The sequence below is a fragment of the Taudactylus pleione genome, unplaced genomic scaffold (genome assembly GCF_031769625.1).
Source record: "Taudactylus pleione unplaced genomic scaffold, aTauple2 ptg001661l, whole genome shotgun sequence".
Classification (NCBI taxonomy): Eukaryota; Metazoa; Chordata; class Amphibia; order Anura; family Myobatrachidae; genus Taudactylus; species Taudactylus pleione.
The window spans coordinates 3,272,314-3,296,666 of NW_028286058.1; the positions used below are offsets into that span (position 1 = coordinate 3,272,314).

Here is a 24,353-nt window from a genome sequence, read left to right on the forward strand (position 1 = left end):
GCCTGCTTCACTCCTGCCCTGTCCTGCCCCGCTCCTTCCCATCCTCATACTTACCGTGTTCCTGGCGAGACCTCCTATTTTTCTGATAGGCTATCATCTACCAATCTCTCTGGCAGTGGGAGCTTTTGGGGAGTGCACTACAGCTCCCACTGTACATGTATGTTGGAGACTGGACAGACTTTAGCAGATTATAATATAGATTGGCTGAGTGAAGGAGCCTAGAGGGAGGGACAAAGAAAGAGGAAGGAGGGCCCTGCTTGCGAGTGGTTACATGATTCTAATAGAGAAGATGGAGTCATTAGTGCAAGTGTGCACTTATGATGATAAGTAGCAAACCAAGCATACAGATAGGGTGTGGGCACACTTCAGGATGTGTAGAACTTGGTATATGGGTAAATACATGCGTTTATTTCCAATCGCGCAATGCGCAAGCGAGCATCTATGACTGACTCTACACGAGGTCCCTTTGTGTAGGAGCTAGAAGTTTTGTCACTTGTAACTTGTCAAGTAAATTACTTGTATTATTTCTGCTGAGAGCCCCGGCTGGTCCAAGCTGTTTTTAAGAAGGCCGAGAGTAATAAACGGCATAGGAAATAATACAAACTTTACGAACGTACCATGGTCGAACATAATTAGTAAATTAACAAGAGTCTCGAAGGCTGCAAGCCGTACACTGCTCCCCTCATCTCTGGCCAGTTCTATGAGCTCCGGAAGAATGGCTGATTTTGTTAATTCTGTCCTGCAACAAAGAACAATTGCACATTAATATCATCTTACTGACTGCAGTGGTCCTAATATATTTGTAATTGTAATATATTGTATATTTGCTGTGAGATCATTATAAGCATTGTTGACAGAGCTCAATGAAAGTGGATCAGTGTGTGTGCAACAGTCGGTATATGTTCATTATGTCGACAGAATGTTAACATGACAGAATGTCGACAGAAGATTTCACAATGTTAGGGAAAGTGTTAGGCTGTGGTTAAAGGCTGTGGTTAGGGAGAGGGTTAGGCTTAGACTGTGGTTAGGGAGAGGGTTAGGCTTAGACTGTGGTTAGAATTAGGCTGTGGTTAGGGAGAGGTATAGGAGCTTAGAATGTGGTTAGGGTTCGGCTGTGGTTAGGGATAGGGTTAGGATTAGGCTGTGGTTAGGGAAAGTGTTAGGCTGTGGTTATAGGCTGTGGTTAGGGAGAAGGTTAGGCTTAGACTGTAGTTAGAGTTAGGCAGTGGTTAGGGAGAGGGATAGGCTGTGGTTAGGGATATGGTTAGGCTTAGACTGTGGTTAGAGTTAGGCTGTGGTTAGGAATAGGTTTAGGCTGTGGTTAGGGAGAGGGTTAGGTTGTGGTTATAGGCAGTGGTTAGGTATAGGGTTAGGCTGTGGTTAGGGATAGGGTTAGGCTGTGGTTATAGGCTGTGGTTAGGTATAGGGTTAGGCTGTGGTTAGGAATAGGGTTAGGCTTAGGGTTAGACTGTGGTTAGGGATAGGGTTAGGCTGTGGTTAGGGATAGGCTTAGGCTGTGGATACAGTTAGGCTTAGGGTTAGACTGTGGTTAGGGATATGGTTGGGCTGTGATTAGGGATAGGCTTAGGCTGTGGTTAGGGATAGCGTTAGGCTTAGACTGTGGTTAGAGACAGGCTGTGGTTAGGAATAGGTTTAGGCTTAGGCTGCGGTTAGGGAGAGAGTTAGGCTGTGGTTAGGGATAGGGTTAGGCTTAGATTGTGGTTAGGGATAGGGTTAGGCTGTGGTTAGGGATAGGCTTAGGTTTAGTCTGTGGTAAATGAGTGGGTTAGGCTTTGAGTTAGGCTGTGGTTATAGGCTGAGGTTAGGGTTAGGCTGTGGTTAAGGATAGGATTGGGGTGTGGGTAGGGAGAGGGTTAGGCTTTAGGTTAGACTGTGGGTATAGGCTGAGGATAAGGATAGGGTTAGGCTTAGGGCTAGACTGCAGTGGTCCTAATATATTTGTAATTGTTATATATTAAATATTTGCTGTGAGATCGCTATAAGCACCGTTGACACTGGCAGAGCTCAAGGAAAGTGGTACAGTGTGAGTGCAACAGTCGGTATATGTTCATAATGTTGACAGACAATTTTATCACAATTTTAGGGAAAGGGTTAGGCTTCGAATGTGGTTAGGGTTAGGCTGTGGTTAGGGATAGGTTTAGGCTTAGGCTCTGGTTAGAATGGGGTTAGGCTTAGACTGTGGTTATGGTTAGGCTGTGGCTAGGGATAGGGTTAGGCTTAGACTGTGGTTAGGGTTAGGATGTAGTTAGGGATAGGGTTAGGCTGTGGTTAGAGATAGGTTTAGGCTTAGATCGTGGCTAGGGTTAGGATGTGATTAGGGATAGGGTTAGGCTGTGGTAAGGGATAGGGTTAGGCTTAGGGTTAGGCTGTGGTTAGTGTCTGGCTGTGATTAGGGATAGGTTTAGGATTAGGCTGTGGTTAGTGATAGGGTTAGGCTGTAGTTAGGGATAGGGTTAGACTGTAGTTAGTGATAGGGTTAAACGGTTAGGCTTAGGGTTAGCCTGTGGTGAAAGAGAGGGTTAGGCTGTGGTTAGGGATAGTGTTAAGCTGCGGTTAAGGAAAGGGTTTGACTGTGGTTATTGATAGGGTTAGGCTGTGGTTAGGGATAGGGTTAGTCTGTGGTCAGTGATAGGGTTAGGCTGTGGTTAGGGATAGGGTTAGGCTTAGGCTGTGGTTAGGGATAGGGGTTAAGCAAAGACTGTGGTTATGGTTAGGCTGTGGTTAGGGTTAGACTTAGACTGTGGTTAGGGTTAGGATGTGGTTAGGGATAGGGTTAGGCTGTGGTTAGAGAGAGGTTTAGGCTTAAACTGTGGCTAGGGTTAGGATGTGATTAGGGATAGGGTTAGGATGTGATTAGTGTTTGGCTGTGATTAAGGATAGGGTTAGGATTAGGCTATGGTTAGTGATAGGGTTAGGCTGTAGTCTAGGGATAGGGTTAGATAGTAGTTAGTGACAGGGTTAAACGGTTAGGCTTAGGGTTAGCCTGTGGTGAAAGAGAGGGTTAGGCTGTGGTTAGGGACAGTGTTAAACTGTGGTTAAGGAAAGGGTTTGACTGTGGTTATTGATAGGGTTAGGCTGTGGTTAGGGATAGAGTTAGTCTGTGGTTAGTGATAGGGTTAGGCTGTGGTTAGGGATAGGGTTAGGCTTAGGCTGTGGTTAGGGATAGGGGTTAAGCAAAGACTGTGGTTATGGTTAGGCTGTGGTTAGGGTTAGGATGTGGTTAGGGATAGGGTTAGGCTGTAGTTAGGGATAGGTTTAAGCTTAGACTGTGGTTAGGGTTAGGATAGGGTTAGGCTGTGGTTAGGGATAAGGTTAGGCTGTGGTTAGGGATAAGGTTAGGCTTAGACCGCGGTTAGGGTTTGGCTGTGATTAGGGATAGGGTTAGGATTAGGCTGTGGTTAGTGATAGGGTTCGGGTGAAAGAGAGGATTAGGCTGTGGTAAGGGACTGTGTTAGGCTGTGGTTAAGGAAAGGGTTTGGCTGTGGTTAGTTATAGGGTTAGGCTGTGGTTAGGGATAAGGTTAGTCTGTGGTTAGGGATAGGGTTAGGCTGTGGTTAGGGATAAGGTTAGGCTGTGGTTATCAATAGGGTTAGGCTGTGTTTAGAGAAAGGGTTAGTCTGTGGTTAGGGATAGGGTTAGGATGTGATTAGTGATAGGGTTAGGCTGTGGTTAGCGAAGGGGGTTAGTCTCTGGTTAGGGGTAGGGTTAGACTGTGGTTAGTGATAGGGTTAGTCTGTGGTTAGGGATAGGGTTAGACTGTGGTTAGGGATAGGGTTAGACTGTGGTTAGTGATAGGGTTAGTCTGTAGTTAGGGATAGGGTTAGACTGTGGTTAGGGATAGGGTTAGGCTGTGATTAGTGATAGGGTTAGGCTGTGGTTAGAGACATAGGGCCTGATTCAGACCCACTCGCGAGCGGCTGTCCGCTCGCAAGTGTGTCGATGTTATGCACTGAGCATGCGCACGACGGAGGGAGCTCCGTCGTGCGCATGCGCCAGACGCGACGAGCGAAGGAAAGTCCTTCGCTCGTTGTGTCCGATCAAAGGGGGCGTGCTGTCAATGTTGATTGACAGCATGCCCCCTTTGGTGGGCGTGCCGGGGGCGTGCCTCCCTGACGGGGGCGTTCCCACGGGAACGCCTCCCGTCAGAAGCCGGCCCACTGACATCACTAGTGATGTCAGTGGGAGTGATTTTGGCTTTGATAGAGCCAAAATCACTCCGGAGCTTGCGGTTGAAAACCTCAACCGCAGGCTCCGGCTCGCAATTTCGATGGTCGCGATGGTCTCGACCATCGCGGCCATCACAAAGCACGCTCGTATAGCCTGTGGGTGGTGACCCACAGCTATACGAGCGTCCAGGAGGACGCTCCATGAAAATGGAGCCCGGCCCTCATTCAGAGCGTGCGCTCTGCTCAGAGCGTACGGCTCTGAATGAGGGCCATAGTTAGTCTGTGGTTAGGGATAGGGTTAGACTGTGGTTTGTGATAGGGTGAGGCTGTATTTAGGGACAGGATTAGACTTAGGGTCAGGCTGTGGTTAGGGAAACTCCGCATGATCAACACGCAAAATGTCAACATTATACCAACGTCGATATTATGAATGCCAATATTTGATATGTCGACCTCCTGACCATATCGACATACTGAATGTCGACATTCAGACCATGTCAACATTCTGATGTCGACATGATGAATGTTAACATTCTCAATGTCAACATATTCTACCACACTCCAACAGTCACCAATGTCTGCAAATTACACAATTGCAGCCGCTGTACTCAACTGGGATGTAGAATTTCTGCTTACTCACAGAAAGGCTACTCTATCACCAGCAAGAGGGGAGCCGGAAAGCTTCTTTACATGCAAAACGTGGCCTCCTACTATAATCAGTGGCGTAACTAGGGCAGGGCGGGCAGGGTTCGTGCCCTGGGCGCCGTTGGACCGGCGGCGCGGGGGGTCGCCGCCGGCCACGGTACCGGCCCGCCCGCCCTAGTTAGCCAGTGTAGCGCCGACCGCAATGAGTGCGGTCAGCGCTACACATTTGCACAGGACTGGCGCTAGGCTTCCAGCGCCGGTCCTGTGCTGCACGCCTGAGCCCGTTCCCTCCCCCTGAGCGCTTGCCCAATAGCGCCAGGAGGCGGGCTCAGGCTGTGCATAACACACGCATCGCCACCAGCGCTGGCAGCGATGCGTGTGTTAAACAGCAGCCAATGAGAGTCAGATAGACTCTCATTGACTGCTGCAGCACCCACTGCAAGAGCCGGACTTCCGTCCGGCTCCTGCAGAGGGTAATGGGACTGACGTCATGACGTCTGTCCCATAATGCTGAGCGCGCCCGCCCGGGCGGGAGCGGTGTCGCGACCAGGACCAGGAGCAGAGATTCAGGTAAGTATATTTTTATAGATATATATATATATATTTTTTTTAATCTATCTGCACAACGGGGGAGGGGGGTGGCTACTACTGGGGGGACCTCTACTGGGGGAGGGCTGGCTACTACTGGGGGGACCTCTACTGGGGGAGGGGTGGCTACTACTGGGGGCACCATTGGGAGGACCTACTCTACTGGGGACTACTACGTGGGGGGGAACTACCACTGGGGGCATTATAAAAGGGGCCTACTAGAGGCACTGCACTCGGGGGACCACTACTGGGGGCAATAATAGGAAGGGCCACTACAGGGGGCACTGGATAGGGGGGATCACTACAAGGTGCCTGCATAAGGGGACCACTACTGGGAAAACTGCATGGGGGGGGACTACTGCTGGGGGGCACTATATAAAGGGCACTGCATAGGGGGGGGACTACTACTGGGGGCACCATATAAAGGGCACTGCATAAGGGGATACTGCTGCTTGGCACACTGCATTGTGGGGACTGCTACTGGGGGCACTGCATAAGGGGGAACACTACGTGGGGCACTGTATTTGGGGGGCCACTACTGGGGGTACTGAGTAAGGGGAACTAATTGGGGGCTGTATAAGGGGGACCACTACTGGGGATACTGTATAAGGGGCACTACTATGGGTCTGCATAAGAGGGACCACAACTGCATACTGGGGGTACTGTATAAGGGGTACTACTGGGGTTAAGGTGCAAGGTGCATATGGATAGGAATGTTCAGCGTGAAAATAAAGGGGTGTGTCATGTTGACACGCCCCATTTTTAAGTGACCACGCCCATTTTTTCCGCGCGTTCCCAGAGACCACTTCCTGGTCTCTGGGAACTCCCCATAAATCTATGGCTACAGTTGTAAGTTGGTGTAAGTATGAATTTCACATAGTTTCTGGATCTACAACCTTCATTAATTTAAACTGATCATCTAAAACACTGTTCGTTTTATCCTCATGTCTGTAATGAATATGAAACATTATATTTAGGTGAGATCAAGACTGTCCTTATTACGTTTGCGCACTAGAACTGCGTCATCCTGCAAAAATACAACGGGAAAGTGCAAAATACGTCCCATTCTTAGGGGCCCATTTATCGATGAATGCTTTTTAAATGCAATCAGGACATGCCAGTAACGCCCCTGATCGCATTGCAAAAAGCGATCCTATCAGCTGGATGTATCATCTGGTACATGCAGGGACACGGGCTCCGATGTCTCCGGAGAGTTGCCGGTCAGTGCAAGATTTCTGACCAGGAGGGGGAGATGTATCAAGCCTTTTCATAGCAACCAATCAGCTTCTAACTGTCATTTTAAAGACTGTGCTAGATATAGATACACTACCGTTCAAAAATTTGAAAGAAAAGCACTGTTTTTTTCAATGAAGATAACATTAAGTTAATCAGAAATACACTCTATACATTGTTAATGTGGTAAATGACTATACTAGCTGCAAACATCTGTTTTTTAAAGGAATATCTACATAGGTGTATAGAGGCCCATTTCCAGCAACCATCACTCCAGTGTTCTAATGGTACATTGTGTTTGCTAAGCGCATCAGAAGACTAATGGATGATTAGAAAACCCTTGAAAACCCTTGTGCAATTATGTTAGCATAGCTGAAGATGGGTTTGCTCGTTATAGAAGCTATAAAACTGGCCTTCCTTTGAGCTAGTTGAGTATCTGGAGCATCACAATTGTGGGTGCGATTATTCTCTCCAAATGGCCAGAAAAAGAGAACTTTCATGTGAAACTCAACTATTCCTGTTCTTAGAAATGAAGGCTATTCCATGCGAGAAATTGCCAAGAAATTGAACATTTCCTACAACGGTGTGTACTACTCCCTTCAGAGAACAGCAAAAACAGGCTCTAACCAGAGTAGAAAGAGAAGTGGGAAGCCCTGGTGCACAACTGTGCAAGAAGACAAGTACATTAGAGTCTCTAGTTTGAGAAATAGACGCCTCACAAGTTCTTAACTGGCAGCTTCATTATATGGTACCAGCAAAACGCCAGTGTCAACGTCTACAGTGAAAAGGCGACTCAAGGATGCTGGCCTTCTAGGCAGAGTGGCCAAGAAAAAGCCATATCTGAGACTGGCCAATAAAAAGAAAAGATTAATATGGGCAAAAGAACAGAGACATTGGACAGAGGAAGATTGGAAAAAAGTGTTATGGACAGACGAATCGAAGTTTGAGGTGTTTGGATCACACAGAAGAACATTTGTGAGACGCAGAACAAATGAAAAACAAGAGATATGGTAAGAACTTACCTTTGTTATCTCTGTTTCTACGAAGTCCATAGGGTCCACAGGGTTGACCTTGGGGTATAGCTGGATCTGGATCCACGGGCACCACGCAGTTAAAGCTTTCACTGCTCCCAGGATGCACTTGGGTACGTCCTCCTCTATACCCCGCCCCCGAGCCACAGGCACCTCAGTTGGTAAGCAGCCAAGGCCGGAGGAGGAGACTAAACAGAGAGAAGGAAGACTGGAACACACAAGAAACCATACTCACAAAAATGGGAGATGGAAAACCGGTGACCAGCCACACAGCCCATTAGAAGCCAGGTGCGTCAGGGCGGGCGCCCTGTGGACCCTATGGACTTCGTAGAAACAGAGATAACAAAAGTAAGTTCTTACCATATCTCTTGTTTTCTACTTCAGGGTCCATAGGGGGTCCACAGGGTTGACCTTGGGGATGTCCCAAAGCAGTTCAACTAAGGGCGGGGACGCTCCTGAGCAGAAAGGAGAATCCTGCGCCCGAAGGATGCATTCTGAGAGGCAAAGGTGTCAAACGCATAAAACCTCAAAAATGTCTGAATGGAAGACCAAGTGGCTGCCTTGCACAGCTGAACAGCGGAGGCACCACGTCTAGCAGCCCAAGAAGGACCCAAAGACCGAGTGGAATGAGCCTTAACAGAGGCCGGAACAGGTAAACGTTCCTGTATATAAGCCTCCCTAATAACAGAACAAAGCCAATGGGCTAACGTTTGTTTGTTGGCAGGCCAACCCCTCTTATGAAAACCAAAGAGGACAAACAAGGAATCGGACTTTCTTACAGAAGCAGTCCGATCAATATAAACTCTGAGAGCACGGACAACGTCCAACGCAGCCTCACCAGCCGTAAGATCAGGAGATTGAAAAGCTGGTACCACAAGTTCCTGATTGATGTTGAACTTAGAGTCTACTTTAGGCAAAAACTCAGGACGAGTACGCAGCACTGCCCTGTCCTGGTGAAAAATTAGGAAGGGGGGACTACAGGAAAGTGCCCCCAACTCGGATACCCTCCTGGCTGAAGCAATAGCCAGGAGAAACACAGTTTTCAGTGTTAGCCACTTGAGGTCAACGGATTCAAGAGGCTCAAAAGGAGGTCCCTGCAGGACCCGAAAAACCACCACCAAGTCCCATGGAGCCACTGGAGGCACAAAGGGAGGCTGAATCCTAAGCACACCTTGGAAAAAGGTGTGAACATCAGGCAGGGTAGCGATCCGTCGTTGGAACCAAACAGACAGAGCCGATACGTGAACCTTCAGGGAAGCAAGACGTAAGCCCAGGTCAAGACCTGACTGTAGAAATGCCAAAATCCTAGAAACCCTGAACACCTGAGGATCAAAGTTTCTGGACTCACACCACTGAAAGTAAGTGTGCCACACTCTGTGGTAAATCCGTGCAGAGGCCGGCTTGCGTGCAGATGACAGAGGTTGAAAAACCCCGGGACCTTAAGACGGCTGTCTCAAGAGCCACGCCGTCAAAGACAGCCGACCCAGATCCGGGTAAAGGCAGGGCCCCTGAGACAGCAGGTCCCGACGCTAAGGCAGAAGGAACAGAATGTCTACAGACAAGCTTCTGAGATCGGAGTACCAAGGACGACTGGGCCAGGCTGGAGCCACCAGCAGAAACGAGCCCCCGTCCTGTTTGATTTTTCTGAGTACCCGAGGGAGCAGGGAGATCGGAGGGAACAGGTACGCTAGGTGAAACGTCCATTTCACCGACAGTGCGTCCACTAGGCTTGCACCTGCATCTCTTGTCCTTGAGCCGTACACGGGCAACTTGCAGTTGTGACGGGAGGCCATCAGGTCCAACTCCGGCAGTCCCCATTTGTCCACGAGAAGTTGAAACACCTCTGGGTGAAGCGACCATTCCCCGGGATGCACGTCGTGACGGCTGAGGAAGTCTGCCTCCCAGTTGACTCCCGGAATGAAGACTGCCGAGATTGCCGGAAGGTGGCACTCCGCCCAAGCCAGGATATGAGACACCTCCGACATCGCAGCTCGACTGCGAGTCCCTCCCTGGTGATTTATGTACGCTACCGTGGTAGCGTTGTCCGATTGCACCGGAACTGCTCTTCCGTGAAGAACGGTGCCTGACGACAGTAGAGCACGGAACACCGCCCGCAGCTCTAGAACGTTTATGGGAAGGGCGGCTTCCTCCACCGACCAACGGCCCTGAAGAGACAACGAGCCGGTCACTGCCCCCCAACCCCGGAGACTGGCATCTGTCGTAAGCAGAACCCAATCCGGGATCCAAAAGGGGCGACCTTGGACGAGATGAGCTGACTGAAGCCACCACCCCAGCGACCAGCACACTTCCGGGGACAAAACTAGCATCTGGGATCGGATCCGGTGAGGTAACCCGTTCCACTCCGATAGAATCTGCCCCTGCAGGGGCCTGGAATGGAACTGGGCAAATTCCACCATGTTGAATGCCGACACCATGGACCCCAGGACTCTCATTGCTGAATGGACCGACACCCTGCCACTGCTCAGGCAACTGTGTATCCTCAGTTGTAGGGAGGACACCTTTTCCGGAGTCAAGAAAATCCTTTGTTGACAAGAATCCAGAAGTGCTCCCAGATGGACCATCCGTTGTGATGGGATCAGAGAGGACTTCTTCCAATTTATCAACCACCCGTGCACCTGAAGACAAGCAATGGTCAGGTGGAGATGTCGAAGAAGCACCTCCGGGGAGCTTGCCAGCAGCAGAAGATCGTCCAGGTACGGCAACAGCCGTATACCCTGACCCCGAAGGTGGGAAGCCATAACTGCCATCACCTTGGTGAACACCCTCGGAGCCGTGGCAAGGCCGAAAGGCAACGCCCGAAACTGGTAGTGATGGTTCAGGATAGCAAACCTCAGATACCGCTGATGTGCCGGAGCTATGGGCACATGGAGATAGGATATCGAGGGAGACCCCATGTAATCCCCTGGAGATGTCGGCCTCCCACTCTGGGGTCCCCCAGAGAGAGGCCCGTCCCATCAGGCAGCAGGTTTATCCTGCTGCTTGGAAGAAGGGTGCCGAGCACTCCATGCCTGCTTCTTGGGCTTGGGTGCGGCCTTGGACGCCGAATGTCTCGGGAAGGACTGACCCTTGGCCTTACCCTGAACCCAAAAGGACCGAAAGGCAGAGCTCCTCACTTTAGCTGGCGCAGAGGCCGAAGGGAGGAAAGCCGACTTAGACTTAGCCAACGTATCCACTATTTTGTCCAAATCCGGACCAAATAGTAACTCTCCATTAGAAGGCAAGGCCTCTGGACCCTTTTTAGAGTCTGCATCAGCCCTCCAGGAATTCAGCCACAGGGATCGCCGAGTAGACACCGCTGCTGCCGACACCCAGGAAGTGAGCAGGCTGGCCTACAAAGACGCTTCCCCGATATAGGAAGCTGCATCCCGCATCTGTCCCACTAACGCTCTCTGGATATCCGGAGCATCGTCAGCAAAGGTATCCTCCAAGGAATTGGCTCAGGCCTCAATGGCTTTAGCCACCCAAGAGATAGCCATGGACGGGCGAGCCACCGCCCCGGAAAGAGTAAACGGACTTTAAACAAGTCTCCACCTTCCTGTCCGTGGGATCCTTCAAAGAGGAGATAGATGGCAATGGTAGCGTCACGCTTTTGATCAAGCGGGTAACGTGGGAATCCACCGCTGGCGGAGTCTCCCATTTCCTGCAATGAGCTTCAGGAAAAGGATAATTGGACGCCAACCTCTTCTGTGGATGGAACCTCTTACTGGGTAATTGCCAGGCCGCCGCCATATGATCCGTTAATTGATCAGACAGGGGAAACACATTCGAAGTTACCTTGGCTTTTTTAAAATTAGGAAACTTCGACCTAGGAGCCGGCGCATCATCCTCTACATGTAGGATGGCCCGGACCGCCCTAACTAAGGCTGGAACATTAATGAAGGACTTAGCTTCCACCTCCTGCCCCATGGCATCACAGTCAGAGTCCTCATAGATTTCTCCATCACCTGAGGACACTTCCGAAACCGACAAATGCGCAGCTAGTGAACTCACAACAGGACGTGTGGACGCCCTTGGTGGCACATCACTTTGCAACATCGACTGAAACGCCGAAGATGAAGCCGCCAGACTCTGTACAGAGCTGGAAAGAACATCCACCCAAGGTGGAGGAGCCGTCGGAGCAAAACTCTGCAAATGCACCACAGACTGTCGCGTCACTGGAGGAGACTGCACATACACAGGCAGTCCCGAATAAGGACCCACAGTTTGGGCCCCGGGGGTAGACTGCAATATTTGTGGAATACCCGGGGAATGGTGGGCTGGGGTAACGCCCTAGAAGGGACCGCTGATGGGACCGATAACCGGTCCGCAATAGACGGCAGCACCTGTGAAAACATCGCCCAAGGAGGGTCCTGTCACACAGGGGGGTTGGAGGGGTCCGGTACCAGCTGGCACCGCCCGCACAGACCATTCTGAGATAAGTCCTCCCCATCAACTCCAGCAGCAAAGCGTCTGCAGGAGAATAGCACAGGAGCCACGGAGCGCTCGGTCTCCTCATCAGACATGATACAGTAAATACTCAAGAAATATGTATCACCAGAGGAATTACGGTGTAAACACCCGCGCACTCCCAGTATGCGACACAAACAGCCCAGATATGGTACTGTGTAGCACACAACAGTGTGTGACTGGCCTCACAAATATACGTGATTTATAGTGAGGGTATCAGAAAACGCCCTTCCCCCACACACCTGCCGGGCCGTAGGAGAAGGAAAGGGATAGGTATAAGCTGACAGTAATGGAGAATAAGTCACAGACAGGCAGCACTTGCAATAGTCACATACAATGCAGAAAAGTAAGTACTCACTGCACCTTCCGCTACAATCAACCGCCCAGATTCAGTGTCTGGGAGGGCTATAGCGCTGTGTACACTGTCCTTTAGCAGGGGAGAGGTACACAGGGGGACCGGTCCACTTGATTCCGCCTGGGAGATCTGCGATGCCTGCCAGTGAAGATGGCCGCCGGAGACCTCAGAGGAGGAGTGGCCGTAAGATAAGAGCAGCTCAGCGACGCCAGACTGCGTGTTGAAAGGCGCGCTGAGCTGAGGGGAGGAGCCGCCAGACAGGGAGGGCTTCCTCCCCTGGCTAGCATATTAACCCCCGGGTTAACGATCCCGCGTCCAGCCTGTCACCCTGGTGGTCTAGCGGACACGAGGGGTGTTCCTCTATAGAAGGGGAGCCCGCCGCCGCTGCTAGCGCCTCCGCTCTGTCCCCAGAGACCGGACGCTCCTGACTGCATTTGAAGTATCCGCGACCCGCGGCTTACCTGGTCCCCGTCGCGTCCGGCAGCAGTCACAGGGAATCCCCAGAACCCGGCTAGTACAGACTCTGGGGTCCCGCCGCGATCCCCAGATCTGTACTGGCGTCGCGGCGCCAGCGGGGAGAAGGAGCGGCAGCGTGGACGTCCTAAAGGACAGTCTGATGCTGCCGCTCTGATAGTGTAAAAAAAGCAGAAAAAATAAAAATGTTTCCTCTTTAAAATAAAGCTTAGGGGGTGCTCCTGCAGCCCCACTGCGACAGGGTGACCCGACTCCGGCCGGGCACCAACTAAAACTGAGGTGCCGGGGGCGGGGCATAGAGGAGGACGGACCCAAGTGCATCCTGGGAGCAGTGAAAGCTTTAACTGCGTGGTGCCCGTGGATTCAGATCCAGCTATACCCCAAGGTCAACCCTGTGGATCCCCTATGGACCCTGAAGTAGAAAGATGCTGGTAGAGTGCCTGACGCCATCTGTCCAGCATGGTGGAGGTAAAGTGATGGTCTGGGGCTGCTTTGGTGCTGGTAAAGTCAGAGATTTGTACAAGGTCAGAGATTTGTACAAGGTAAAAGGGATTTTGAATAAGGAAGCTATCATTCCATTTTGCAATGCCATGCCATACCCTGTGGACAGCGCTTGATTGGAGCCAATTTCCTCCTCCAACAGGACAATGACCCAAAGCACACCTCCAAATTATGCAAGAACTATTTAGGGAAGAAGCAGGCAGCTGGTATTCTGTCTGTAATGGAGTGGCCAGCACAGTCACCAGATCTCAACCCCATTGAGCTGTTGTGGGAGCAGCTTGACCGTATGGTACACAAGAAGTGCCCATCAAGCCAATCCAACTTGTGGGAGATGCTTCAGGAAGCGTGAGGTGAAATTTCTTCAGATTACCTCAACAAATGAACAGCAGCTAGAATGCCAGAGGTCTGCAATGCTGTAATTGCTGCAAAAGGAGCATTCTTTGACGAAAGCAAAGTTTGAAGGGCAAAATTATTATTTCAAATAAAAATCATTATTTCTAACCTTGCCAGTGTCTTGACTATATGTACTAATCATTTCACAACTCATTTGATAAGTAAAAGTCAGTTTCATGTAAAACACAAAATTGTCTGGGTGACCCCAAACTTTTAAACGGTAGTGTAAATGATAGAGGAAGCTGATTAGTTGCTATTTCTCGCTCTCAGAGGTTTGATACATCTCCTCCCTAGATGCTGTTGCCTGGACTATGCACAAAAAAAATCAGTAGCAGGCGTTAATAGAGGACTGTAGGTCATCTGCTCATAGGAGCCAGGGGCGCTGCAGTAAAACGAAGGTGAATCACGTAGTCATGTACATCGCGAGTGGCACTGTGCCCATTATAATCTCACTGCAGGTGCAATCATTTCTTCCTGAGCTATTAAGAGACAGTAAGCACTGAGTCATTAGCAGTGCATAACAGCATTGAATAACGTGGATGAATAGATATTCTCGAGAGAACAGGAGACTATGCCTTTGTTTGTGTCCTGTTGTCTCTTTGTGTCACTACCGGGTCAAGGCAACTCCTCTTCCTCCATATCTGCAGCATAAACAAATAGCCCACAATGTGTGGGCTGCAGGAACGTCAATACACCCCCACAATTACTACAAGATTCTGAATTAACGCCTGGAACTTATTTATTCAGGGCCCCGATGTATGTTACAGAAATGTGCTTCTGGGATTACAAACAGGCTGCATACGAGTACATTGGGGGGCCCTGATGGAGCTCCAGCCTCTCACAAACAACTCATCCAACAGACCCAATGTCAATGAAAGAAACATCAGACCACACAGCAGGACTTACTTCACAACCGTCTTCCCTGAATATACAGATGTGTCCACATACATCTATCCTCCATGCGTTACAAGTCGCATTACACATAGAACGTGAGTGCCGTGTGACTTGGTAGCACCTTTTCGTGCGACTTTTTCCCTTCAAATGCTTCCTATTCACACCGCAATATGAATAGAGAGTACAAACAGCTTCTGCTGATTAAAATTATATCCGACATGCCTATATTCTGTGTGCGGGTTTATCTGAATACGAAATGCTACGTTACAGTGTCAGAGGCTGTGACACTGTAACGTAGCATTTTGCTTGCAGATACACCCGCACACAGAATATAGGCATGTCGGATATCATTTTAATCAGCAGAAGCTGCTTGTGCTCTCTGGGCCTGATTCAGAGCCGTTCGCTATTTGCGGTCGTTCGTTCAAAAACAAGGGGTGGCTATTCAAATGATCCGTTCGCAAATTGCAGTCTGTTCACACCTCTAAGTCTGAACGAGCGAGCAAAACATACGCTCGTTTATTTGTTAAAAACGCCCCCTGGCCCGCTCGCACCATACGTCATGTCCGCTATTTATTAGATTAATCGAGTACATCGACCAGCGTATGAACTGCTCGCTATTCTTGTGGTTGGTTTTTGCTACCACAATCTTGCGAGCAGTTCTGGCTATAAAATAACCCAGTGACGTGGTCAATGACGCTGCTGTATTAATTATGCACACCCATAAAACGCCCGTTTTGACCTTTAAGCACGCCTGCGTTCGGATCTCCACTCCCCATTTTCAAGCACCTTCCCCTGTTACCACCCACATACGCCTCATTCTGTCACTCAAAATAGCAGGCATTCGCTATATTGCGAGCACATGAATTTCGGCCGCACTGACTGGTTCGCGCATGCGTATAACGATCCGTACGCATGCGCAGATGTGCGAACATCGCTCGGAACGAGCGTACTGCCGCTAGCGAGTGGCTCTGAATGAGGGCCTCTATTCATATTGCGGTGTGAATAGGAAGCATTTGAAGGGAAAAAGTCACATGAAAAGACGCTCAGCACTACCAAGTGACGCCACGGCATGGTGCAACTAGAAGGACTGTTTAATGCGAAAAGAGGTTAGATGTATGAGGACACACTGTATTACCGGTTGTGGAAAAGGTATTGCAATCATTTGTGGGAAAAATAATCTATTTTCATATAAGGAAATTTGAAAAGATAAAAATCAGTGCTACAGACATAACAAGCCCATTAAATGTTTCATTGTCATTATTGTATAATTGTATATGTGTATAAGACATATAAGTGCCCGAGCATAAATTAAGCATAATTACAAGTACAGTATGAGTAACACGTGTACAATGACAAGTGGAACAAAACAAGTACAGATTCTATACATATAAGTTGAATGCACTCACTTAGATACAACTGAAGCATAAAATATAATAGGCAGAGTGGGGTAGGTAATTTAGAGGGACGGAGCAGGTGGACACAGTATAAGCACGTAGACAGGTAGACTTGACAAGTGGCCAATTCAGAGTGAGTAATTGGGAGTGGTCCTGGAGCAGACAGGGTAGGCCAACAGTGAAAAGGTGCATGACCTTAGGTGGGGAGAAGGACCAGAGATATCTTGAAAGTGTGAGAAGAGGTGTAGGTCAGAGGCACAGCAGAGAGGTGGAACTGGGATCTATCTATTAATAAGTTCAGGTATGTATGAAGGGGAAGCTTTAATGAATGCTTTGGAAGAGAAGTTAAGCAGCTTGAAGTGAATTCAGGAGGGAATGGGGAGCCAGTGAAGGGATTTATAGAGAGGAACATAACCATCACCGTTGCATCCTGCACACATTGGAGAGGGGAAGTTCAGCAAGGTGGGGGATGCAGTAGTCCAAGAGAAAAATAATGAACAAATAGACCAGGGCTTTGGTTACTTCCTTAGTGAGAAGGGAACACATTTTGGCTACGTGGCAAAGAAGCAAGCAGTAAGACATTGAGAGGGACAGGTAATGTGGGTTGAAGCTGATCGAAGAGTCCATGATGACACCAAAGAACCGAGTTTGAGCAACAATGTAGAATGTTATTTTATCAACAATAAAGGTGATGAGGGGAGGGGAAAAGATAATGAGCTTTGATTAAGACTTTCAATTAGTGTTATGACATCCAGGGGGAAACGGCAGAGAGAGACATTTAGTTACGACAGATAAGAAAGTTCAGCAAGAGATGAGGTGTGACCCAAGAAGAGAACAGGGCCAAGAACAGAGCCTTGAGTGACCCAGATAGAATGAGGAAGAGTAAGGGACCAAGATTCATAAGTAACAAGACTGTAGGAGCAATCAGAGAGGTAGAAGGCAAACCCGGAGAGAAAATGCAGCAAAGCCAATGGGACTAGAGGGTGATCGAAAGTGTCAAAAGTAGCTTAGAAACCAGGATGAATGAGACTGGAGAAGAGACACTGGAACAGTAAGTCATTGGTTACTTTATTGAGGGCTGTAGTAAAGAGGTCAAACCCGCATGGCAAACAGTCGAAGAGAGAGTGGGCAAAGAGACAGTGGATTGGGCGTTTGAAGACAAGTTGACAGTAGTGAAGAGGTGGCAGGAATTGGTGGACAGTGTGATCAGATTTGAAGTACATTATATTTGTTTGTCAAAAGAGAGGACAATGTAGTAAGAGGATAGGATGAATTTAAAGGGATGTAATCAGCGTCTGAGTGGGATTTACCCAAATGGTGATCAGCAGAATAAAGAGAATACAGAAGGCAAAATTTAATACGAAGAGGTTAGAAATTTGCGCAAAAAGGGCCTACAATAATTATCTAAATTATCTTTTTATTTATATATTTTTTATTACATTCTACAAATTTTTGCATTTTTTCGATGGTTATTACGGAAAAACAATCAACATGTTTTTACTGTCTTCAAAAAGGAACATGAAAAGTTTGTGGTGTCTTATGTTCCACTACATGGGAAACATTCTTCACTGCGCTAGAAAAAGGACAGATAAAACCCTAGTTGCTAGGGGTAACAGCACCCTTTTTCTGTGCACCAGCTCCAGAAATATCTCCCATTTGGTTATATTGCAATGAAATGAATAATAACCTTTATTTCTCTCCTTTACTACTGCATTATGGGTATGGCCTAATTAAAAGACTGATACGTTTTAATACTTTCTAAAGTCATCTATTCCTTTAATGAATACTTAAACACATTCATTCCACAAGAGGATTACATTAATTAAAAAAGTAGTGCATACAGTTTGCCTTAGGAGGCTCATTTCTGTATAACTTAATATATCGCTGAACAGAAAATCACAGCTGCCAGTAACATTAGAGTGTCAGTCAATAACTCAATGACAGGACTCATACTTTTCAAAGAACATTACACGTGAACCACTGGGGTAATTTACGAAACATGGAAAAATGTGGCAGATAGGGCACTCTTCTATGTAATAAGCAGTGGCGTAACTAAGGGGGGTCGAGCGGGGTGTGTGCCCTGGGCACCGTAGGACCGGCGGCGTGGGGGGGGCAGTCCTGTGCTGCACAGCCGAGCCCCTTCCTTCCCCCTGAGCACTTGCCTAATACACCAGGAGGAGGGTGGGAGGCGGGCTCAGGCTGTGCTAACACACACATCGCCGCCAGCCCGGCAGCGATGTGTGTGTTTACCAGCAGCCAATGAGAGTCAGACAGACTCTCACTGACTGCTGCAGCACCCACTGCAAGAGCCGGGCTGGAGCTCACTCATGAGCTCCACCTTCTGGCTCATGCAGTGGGTAATGGGAGAGACGTCATGACGTCTCTCCCATAATGCTGAGCACGCCAGCCCGGGAGGACTGACGTGCGGCGGCGGGAGCGGTGTCCGGAGCCGGAGCGTGGATTCAGGTAAGTGTATTTTTTTTTAACGTGTCTGCACTACTGGGGTCACAACGGGGGAGGGGGTGGCTACTACTGGCGGCACCATTACTGGGGGGGACCTCTACTGGGGGTGGGGCACTACTGGTGTCTACTACTGGGGGGGCTACTACTGGAGGCACTTCATCGGGAGGGGGAACCTCTACTGGGGACTACTACTGGGGGCACTATATAAGGGGCTTACTACTAGGGGCACTGCACTGGGGGGACCACTACTGGGGGCAATAATAGGATGGACCACTACAGGGGCACTGGATAGGGGTTGGATCAATACTGGGGGTCTGCATAAGGGGGACCACTACTGGGGGCACTGCATTGTGGGGACTGCTATTGGGGGCACTATATAAGGGGCACTGCATAAGGGGGAACACTACTGGGGGTACTTCATAGGGGGGACCACTACAGGGGGCAATGGATAGGGGAAACAGACTCCCTGCTCTCTGGGAAACCGACTCCCTGCTCTCTGGGAAACCGACTCCCTGCTCTCTGGGAAACCGACTCCCTGCTCTCTGGGAAACCGACTCCCTGCTCTCTGAGAAACCTACTCCCTGCTCTCTGGGAAACCTACTCCCTGCTCTCTGGGAAACCCACTTGCTGCACTCCGGGAAACTCATTTCCGGCTCTCCAGGAGACTCAATCCATGCTCTACGGGAAATGTGGTCACTACTCTCCAGGAAACCCACTCCCTGCTGTTCGGGAAACCCATTCCATACTCTGGGAAACTTACTTATTGCTCTCTGGGAAACCCACTACCTGCTCTCTGGGAAACCCACTCCCTGCTCTCCATGAGGCTAAATCCATGGGAAATGTGCTCACTGCTCTCTGGGAAACCCAAGCCCTGCTCTTTGGGAAACCCACTCCCTGTTCTCTCTGGAAAACCTACCCCTGCTGCACGGGGAACTTACTCCCTGCTCTCTAGGAAATCTACTCTCTGCTCTCTCCAGGAAACCTATCCCCTACTGTCCAGGAAAGCTACTGCCTGCTCTGAGGGAAACACACTCACTGCTCTCTGGAAAAGTTATTCTCTGCTTTCCAGGAAACTAGCTCTCTTTTCCCCGGGAAAGTTACTCTCTGCTCTCCAGAACATCTATTAATTGCTGTCCTGGAAACCTTCACCCTGCACTCCAAAAAACTTACTATCTGCTATCCGGGAAACCGACTCTATACTCTTCGGGAAACCTACTCTCTGCATTCTGAGAAATGTGCTCACTGCTCTCGAAGAAACCCACTCCCTGATCTCTCGGAAACTATCACTTTGCTCACTGGGAAACCCCCTCCCTGCTCTCTAGGAAACCTACTACCGACTCTCTGGGAAACCCAGTCCCTGCTCTCCAGGAAACCCACTCCCTCTAATCATTTGTGCCATTTTCTCTTACTGCAGTAATTATATGTTATATGGACTGCTCCACACAACTAGGCTGGTGTGCTCAGTATGGATGTTGCAAGAAACCCCTCACTCTGTGCATATAAATTTCTGCAGAAGAACTATAAACTGTCAACATTTTGTCCCAGTTTTTGGATGATTGATCATTTATTAATTATAATAAAATACATATTAACCTTCAACACAATTATAATACTACGGACAGGCAAACAGATTACACTCACTCGCTTATAGATATGAGATTGACAGGTATGTAGTCACAGAAAGGCAAAAGCATCTACTCTACACTTAGACCATCTGATGAAACTGTGAGCTCAAGCAGTGAAACGCGTTAAGGCACAGCTTTGCTCTTGTCCCATTCCTGCTTCTGGACAGATTGACCAGCATACATTGGAGTCCTAAGTTGTTGTTGCTGGTGCCCAAATCAGAGCCGCATTGTATTCATAATCACCTCTCACATCTTCCACCTACTACTAGAATATATATATAAATATTTGTATAGTCCGCTCATACGGGACTAAGTGTTATTTGTTTTTAATACTGATAGGAATTATCTGTATTTTGGTGTGTTATACTATATATTAAACTATGAGACTTATTAGATAAAGTGCAGGTTTCTTAGTAGTAATTGTTTGGATTATCGGAGCAGTCCTTTTATGTACCCTAGAATAAGGACAAGTGACCACATTGGAGAAAGGGGGCGTAATCCCTTCAATACTGGAAACATAAGATGATTTCATACTTACCCTATGCCTTGAGCAATAAACTCCAGCTGGCGACACATACATGAGCGGACTTCATACTCTACGTCCTGACACAAAGATTCCACTAGGGGGAATATGTCTCGTTTTACTCTGCAATAGAAGGTTACAATGATAATGAGGAATTACAGAATGCCTACAGGATTCCCCGCTACCATTCTAAATGGTCCAGCCAGGATGGCATTACTGCACAACAAGTCATTTACACTGCTCTGTGAATTACATTTACGTAAGGGGTCTTTCTGTAACACCGATCCGCATACTCATACTGGGTCTGACTGAGAGGTGGACGCATAAGCAGGTGCAGCTGCATTTATTGGCGGACTTCCGTCTGCGACTTTATGCCTGCTGGTGTACGTCCGTGTGTCTACATGTGCAAAGACTGAGACGCCCGCTGTCAGCGTCTGTACACGCTGTAATACCATCGGGTGCGTATTTAGACGCCACCATCGGTCGCACCATCGAAACTTGCATCAGCCCTATGGCAGGTGCAGACTTTCCCTTTGAGTACGGCCTCCAAAGGGAATGATTGAGAGTCAGAGTATGCAACCAGTTCCGCGACACTCCCATAACACGCCCATAAGACGGGGCATCTCCAAGCCATTTCTGAAACTGTGCGTCTCAAACGCCACTGTGCCTTTATGCGCACGCTTTACTCCGTCATTCTGGGCCTAATTTCGACTTGTCCAAAGACCTGATGGTTTACGTACAATAACGGGAGGATTGCGCCTGCGCGGAACCCGTTTTGCACATGTGCAGAACGGGTCATGCAAGATCGCTCACAGTGCCCCCTAAATCCCAGCCATTTAGGGTCGGGGACTGTGGTGGCTGGCTAGCATTCCCAAAAATAGAGGCGCGTGGCACCAAATTTTTGGGCGTGCCGAAGCCTGGGTCTGTGCCTTCCAATGCAGAAATACTGGCTCCGGCTACGGTTCTGAGACGGCTATCTGAGTAACATGAGGGTTACTTAGATGGCCGATGGTCTCGCAAGTGATCCAATGGCTGCGTCCTCAGACGCAGCTGCGGATCACACAAGCATACAGAATCTATTTACACCAGACACCCCCTGCTGCATTAACATATGTTACCATCGCTGGTGTGTCCAAGCATGCCGCAGCGATGCGAACAGCGTCCATCTCTGAACCAGGCCCATCATCTATACCTTTTATTTGCTGCAATATTGTTTACATGTAGAAACCTTTACCATGCATCCGTTGTTGATCACAGTATGAAGACATCTCGGCTCCAGAAGACAGTCCATACCCATTTGTGTCTAGGGTTTGTTTAGCTAGCCAGCTGCCCTGTCCTGTTATATGGTGATATAAAACTGTACTACACAGCAGTAATGTGCTATAGCAGACAGTTCTGCACACTTAGGGGCAGATTCAGTTAGCAGCGGTAAAATCTTTTTACTACGACTTGACTTAACGCACTTATTGCGCAGTTATTTCACTTACGGCATCTACAGTATGCACGCTCCCACTTAACGCACAATTCAACTGGTGAAAGGCTTATCCCAGCGGTTGCGCTGACATTTTCTAATGATGTTAGCCGTGCTAAGTGTTGGAAAAACTGGCAAAATTAGCCTGTACCCCAAAAAAGAAAAAAAAAACTTTTTATTGGATAACAGTATAGAAGTCTATTAGTGGTCAAAAGGAAAGTATGTTGGACTCTTAAAAGGTGTCAAATGGCTGATTTTGCATTTTTTAATAACCGTGATAAAAGGATCGAAAACAAGTTTTTTTCAGCAACTTGCTCTAGACAAATTAGGGGTTCATAAAAATAAAAGTACATTTTTGTTTTGTCATTTTTGCCACTTTTAAAAATTTGTTAAAAAGCACCTGTAACTCCCACCTGCAAGCCGACCAAAACATGCCTGATGCATGCACGATTTGTAAGCGATTGCACTATAACGACGTTATTATCGTGCAATCGCTTGGTTAAATCGCTAAGTGGATACCCCCCTTAAGAATGCTTTCAAAAATAGAAGTGTTAATAGTTTATTTTTATCAATTAATAAAATGCAAAGTGAATGAACAGAAGAGAAATCTAATTCAAATCAATATTTGGGTGACCACTCTTTGTCTTCAAAACAGCATCAATTCTTCTAGGTACACTTGCACACAGTCAGGGATTTTGTAGGATTATAGGATTCAGCTTCGGCTGGAATTGCAAAGCTGCTCGCAGGCACGCAATTCCGTCTGTGCAGATATGGTAATACATAGGAGGCATCACACCTCCTGCTGCATTACTTATCCGAGCTGCGTTGTCCAATCTGCAGAACATCGGCCGACTAAGTGACCCTTAGAAAGAACTGTGGCGGGAGCAGGGCCTGTAACAGAGAGTTATATAACATATACCATGAAGGTAAATACTAAATCGTCTGCACCCTCTTCAGACCTGGGAGTACTTAAACATTCACTCTGTTGGACATAAAAAGTGATCTAGCCTCTGCCATGCTCAGCACACCATTACAGTCATGTCTCACTGGGACAGATGTCTGGCTCAGGCATTATGAGCGAGGTGTGATGGATTTCTGCCAATCTCTCACAATCAGCGACAGACGATGGCATCCGGGCCAGTGAAACAGTACAGTAGAATTAGGCTGAGTGTAGGAAATGGGATGCCAACCAAACACCATTAAGAGTTCTCATTTTTATTTTATTAAAGCTCCAGTGCCGCCTACTGTAAAATGTTACTAATGTAATTGGCCTTCCTGCTCACCACCTGCTCCAGACTTCTATCCAGAGCTGGGAGAAAAATGGAGAACGGCCCCCTAGGGCTCGGGCTAGGGAAAAAAAATGTGCCAATAAAATATTACAGTAGGTGGTAGTGCAGCTCTAAAAACTAGCAAAGAGTAATTTAATAAATCATGTTACATGTGGAGTAATCACGGGAGCACTACAGTCAGTAACTGAAATCTGCTGGACAGGGGCGTATCTAGAGAGGAGGCTCCGACACGGGCCCCCTCCTCTCCACCCGGCAGCGCACGGAGCTGTGTGTGGCCAGCGCCGGAGTTATAGATTCTGGGCACTAGAGTGTGCCCAGAGTCTATAGTGTATACACAGGTCACCGCGGCGGCCATTATCCCTGTACTGTGCATGCGCAAACTACGGAAAAATGGCCGCCGTGGCCATTTTCCAGTCGTTTTACAGCGCCAGACGCCCATGCCGACGTGGAACTCCGGAGAGGTAAGTAATGTTATGGGTGCAGGGTGTGCAGTGCGGGACCCCCTTGGCCCCTGGGACCCGTGTTCCCCGCAACCATTATAGATACGCCCCTGCTGCTGGAGTATCTTTTGCTATTTGGGATTGTTTTTTCCATTTTTACTCTAAGCAAAGCTCCAGTGTAGAGACTAGGAAAGGCTCGACAGTGTTTTCTACCCCAGTGCACCAGTGTGTACAAAAATACTCACATATGGGCTTCAAACTTGTTTGCTACTTTCCCGAGGATTTTACAGCTAGTGAGACGGGACTGTAAAGTCTGGGACAGTTGTGCTTTGGACACAAGTGGATTTAAAATCTGGACAGAGAAAACAAACAGTATAATT

The 24,353-nt window shown here is 48.4% G+C and overlaps 1 protein-coding gene across 4 annotated transcripts in view; it reads right to left on the reverse strand.

Moving 5' to 3' along the window:
* Positions 1 to 24,353, reverse strand: part of PPP4R4 (protein phosphatase 4 regulatory subunit 4) — a 211,696-nt gene that overhangs the window by 46,017 nt on the left and 141,326 nt on the right. For all 4 annotated transcript variants that reach the window (XM_088464385.1, XM_088464388.1, XM_088464389.1 and 1 more), the window contains 3 exons: positions 24,219 to 24,325; positions 20,789 to 20,896; positions 618 to 739 (listed from right to left, as the gene is read on the reverse strand). In XM_088464385.1, the coding sequence (XP_088320511.1) occupies positions 618 to 739; positions 20,789 to 20,896; positions 24,219 to 24,325 (337 nt within the window). The remainder of the gene's footprint in view (positions 1 to 617; positions 740 to 20,788; positions 20,897 to 24,218; positions 24,326 to 24,353) is intronic.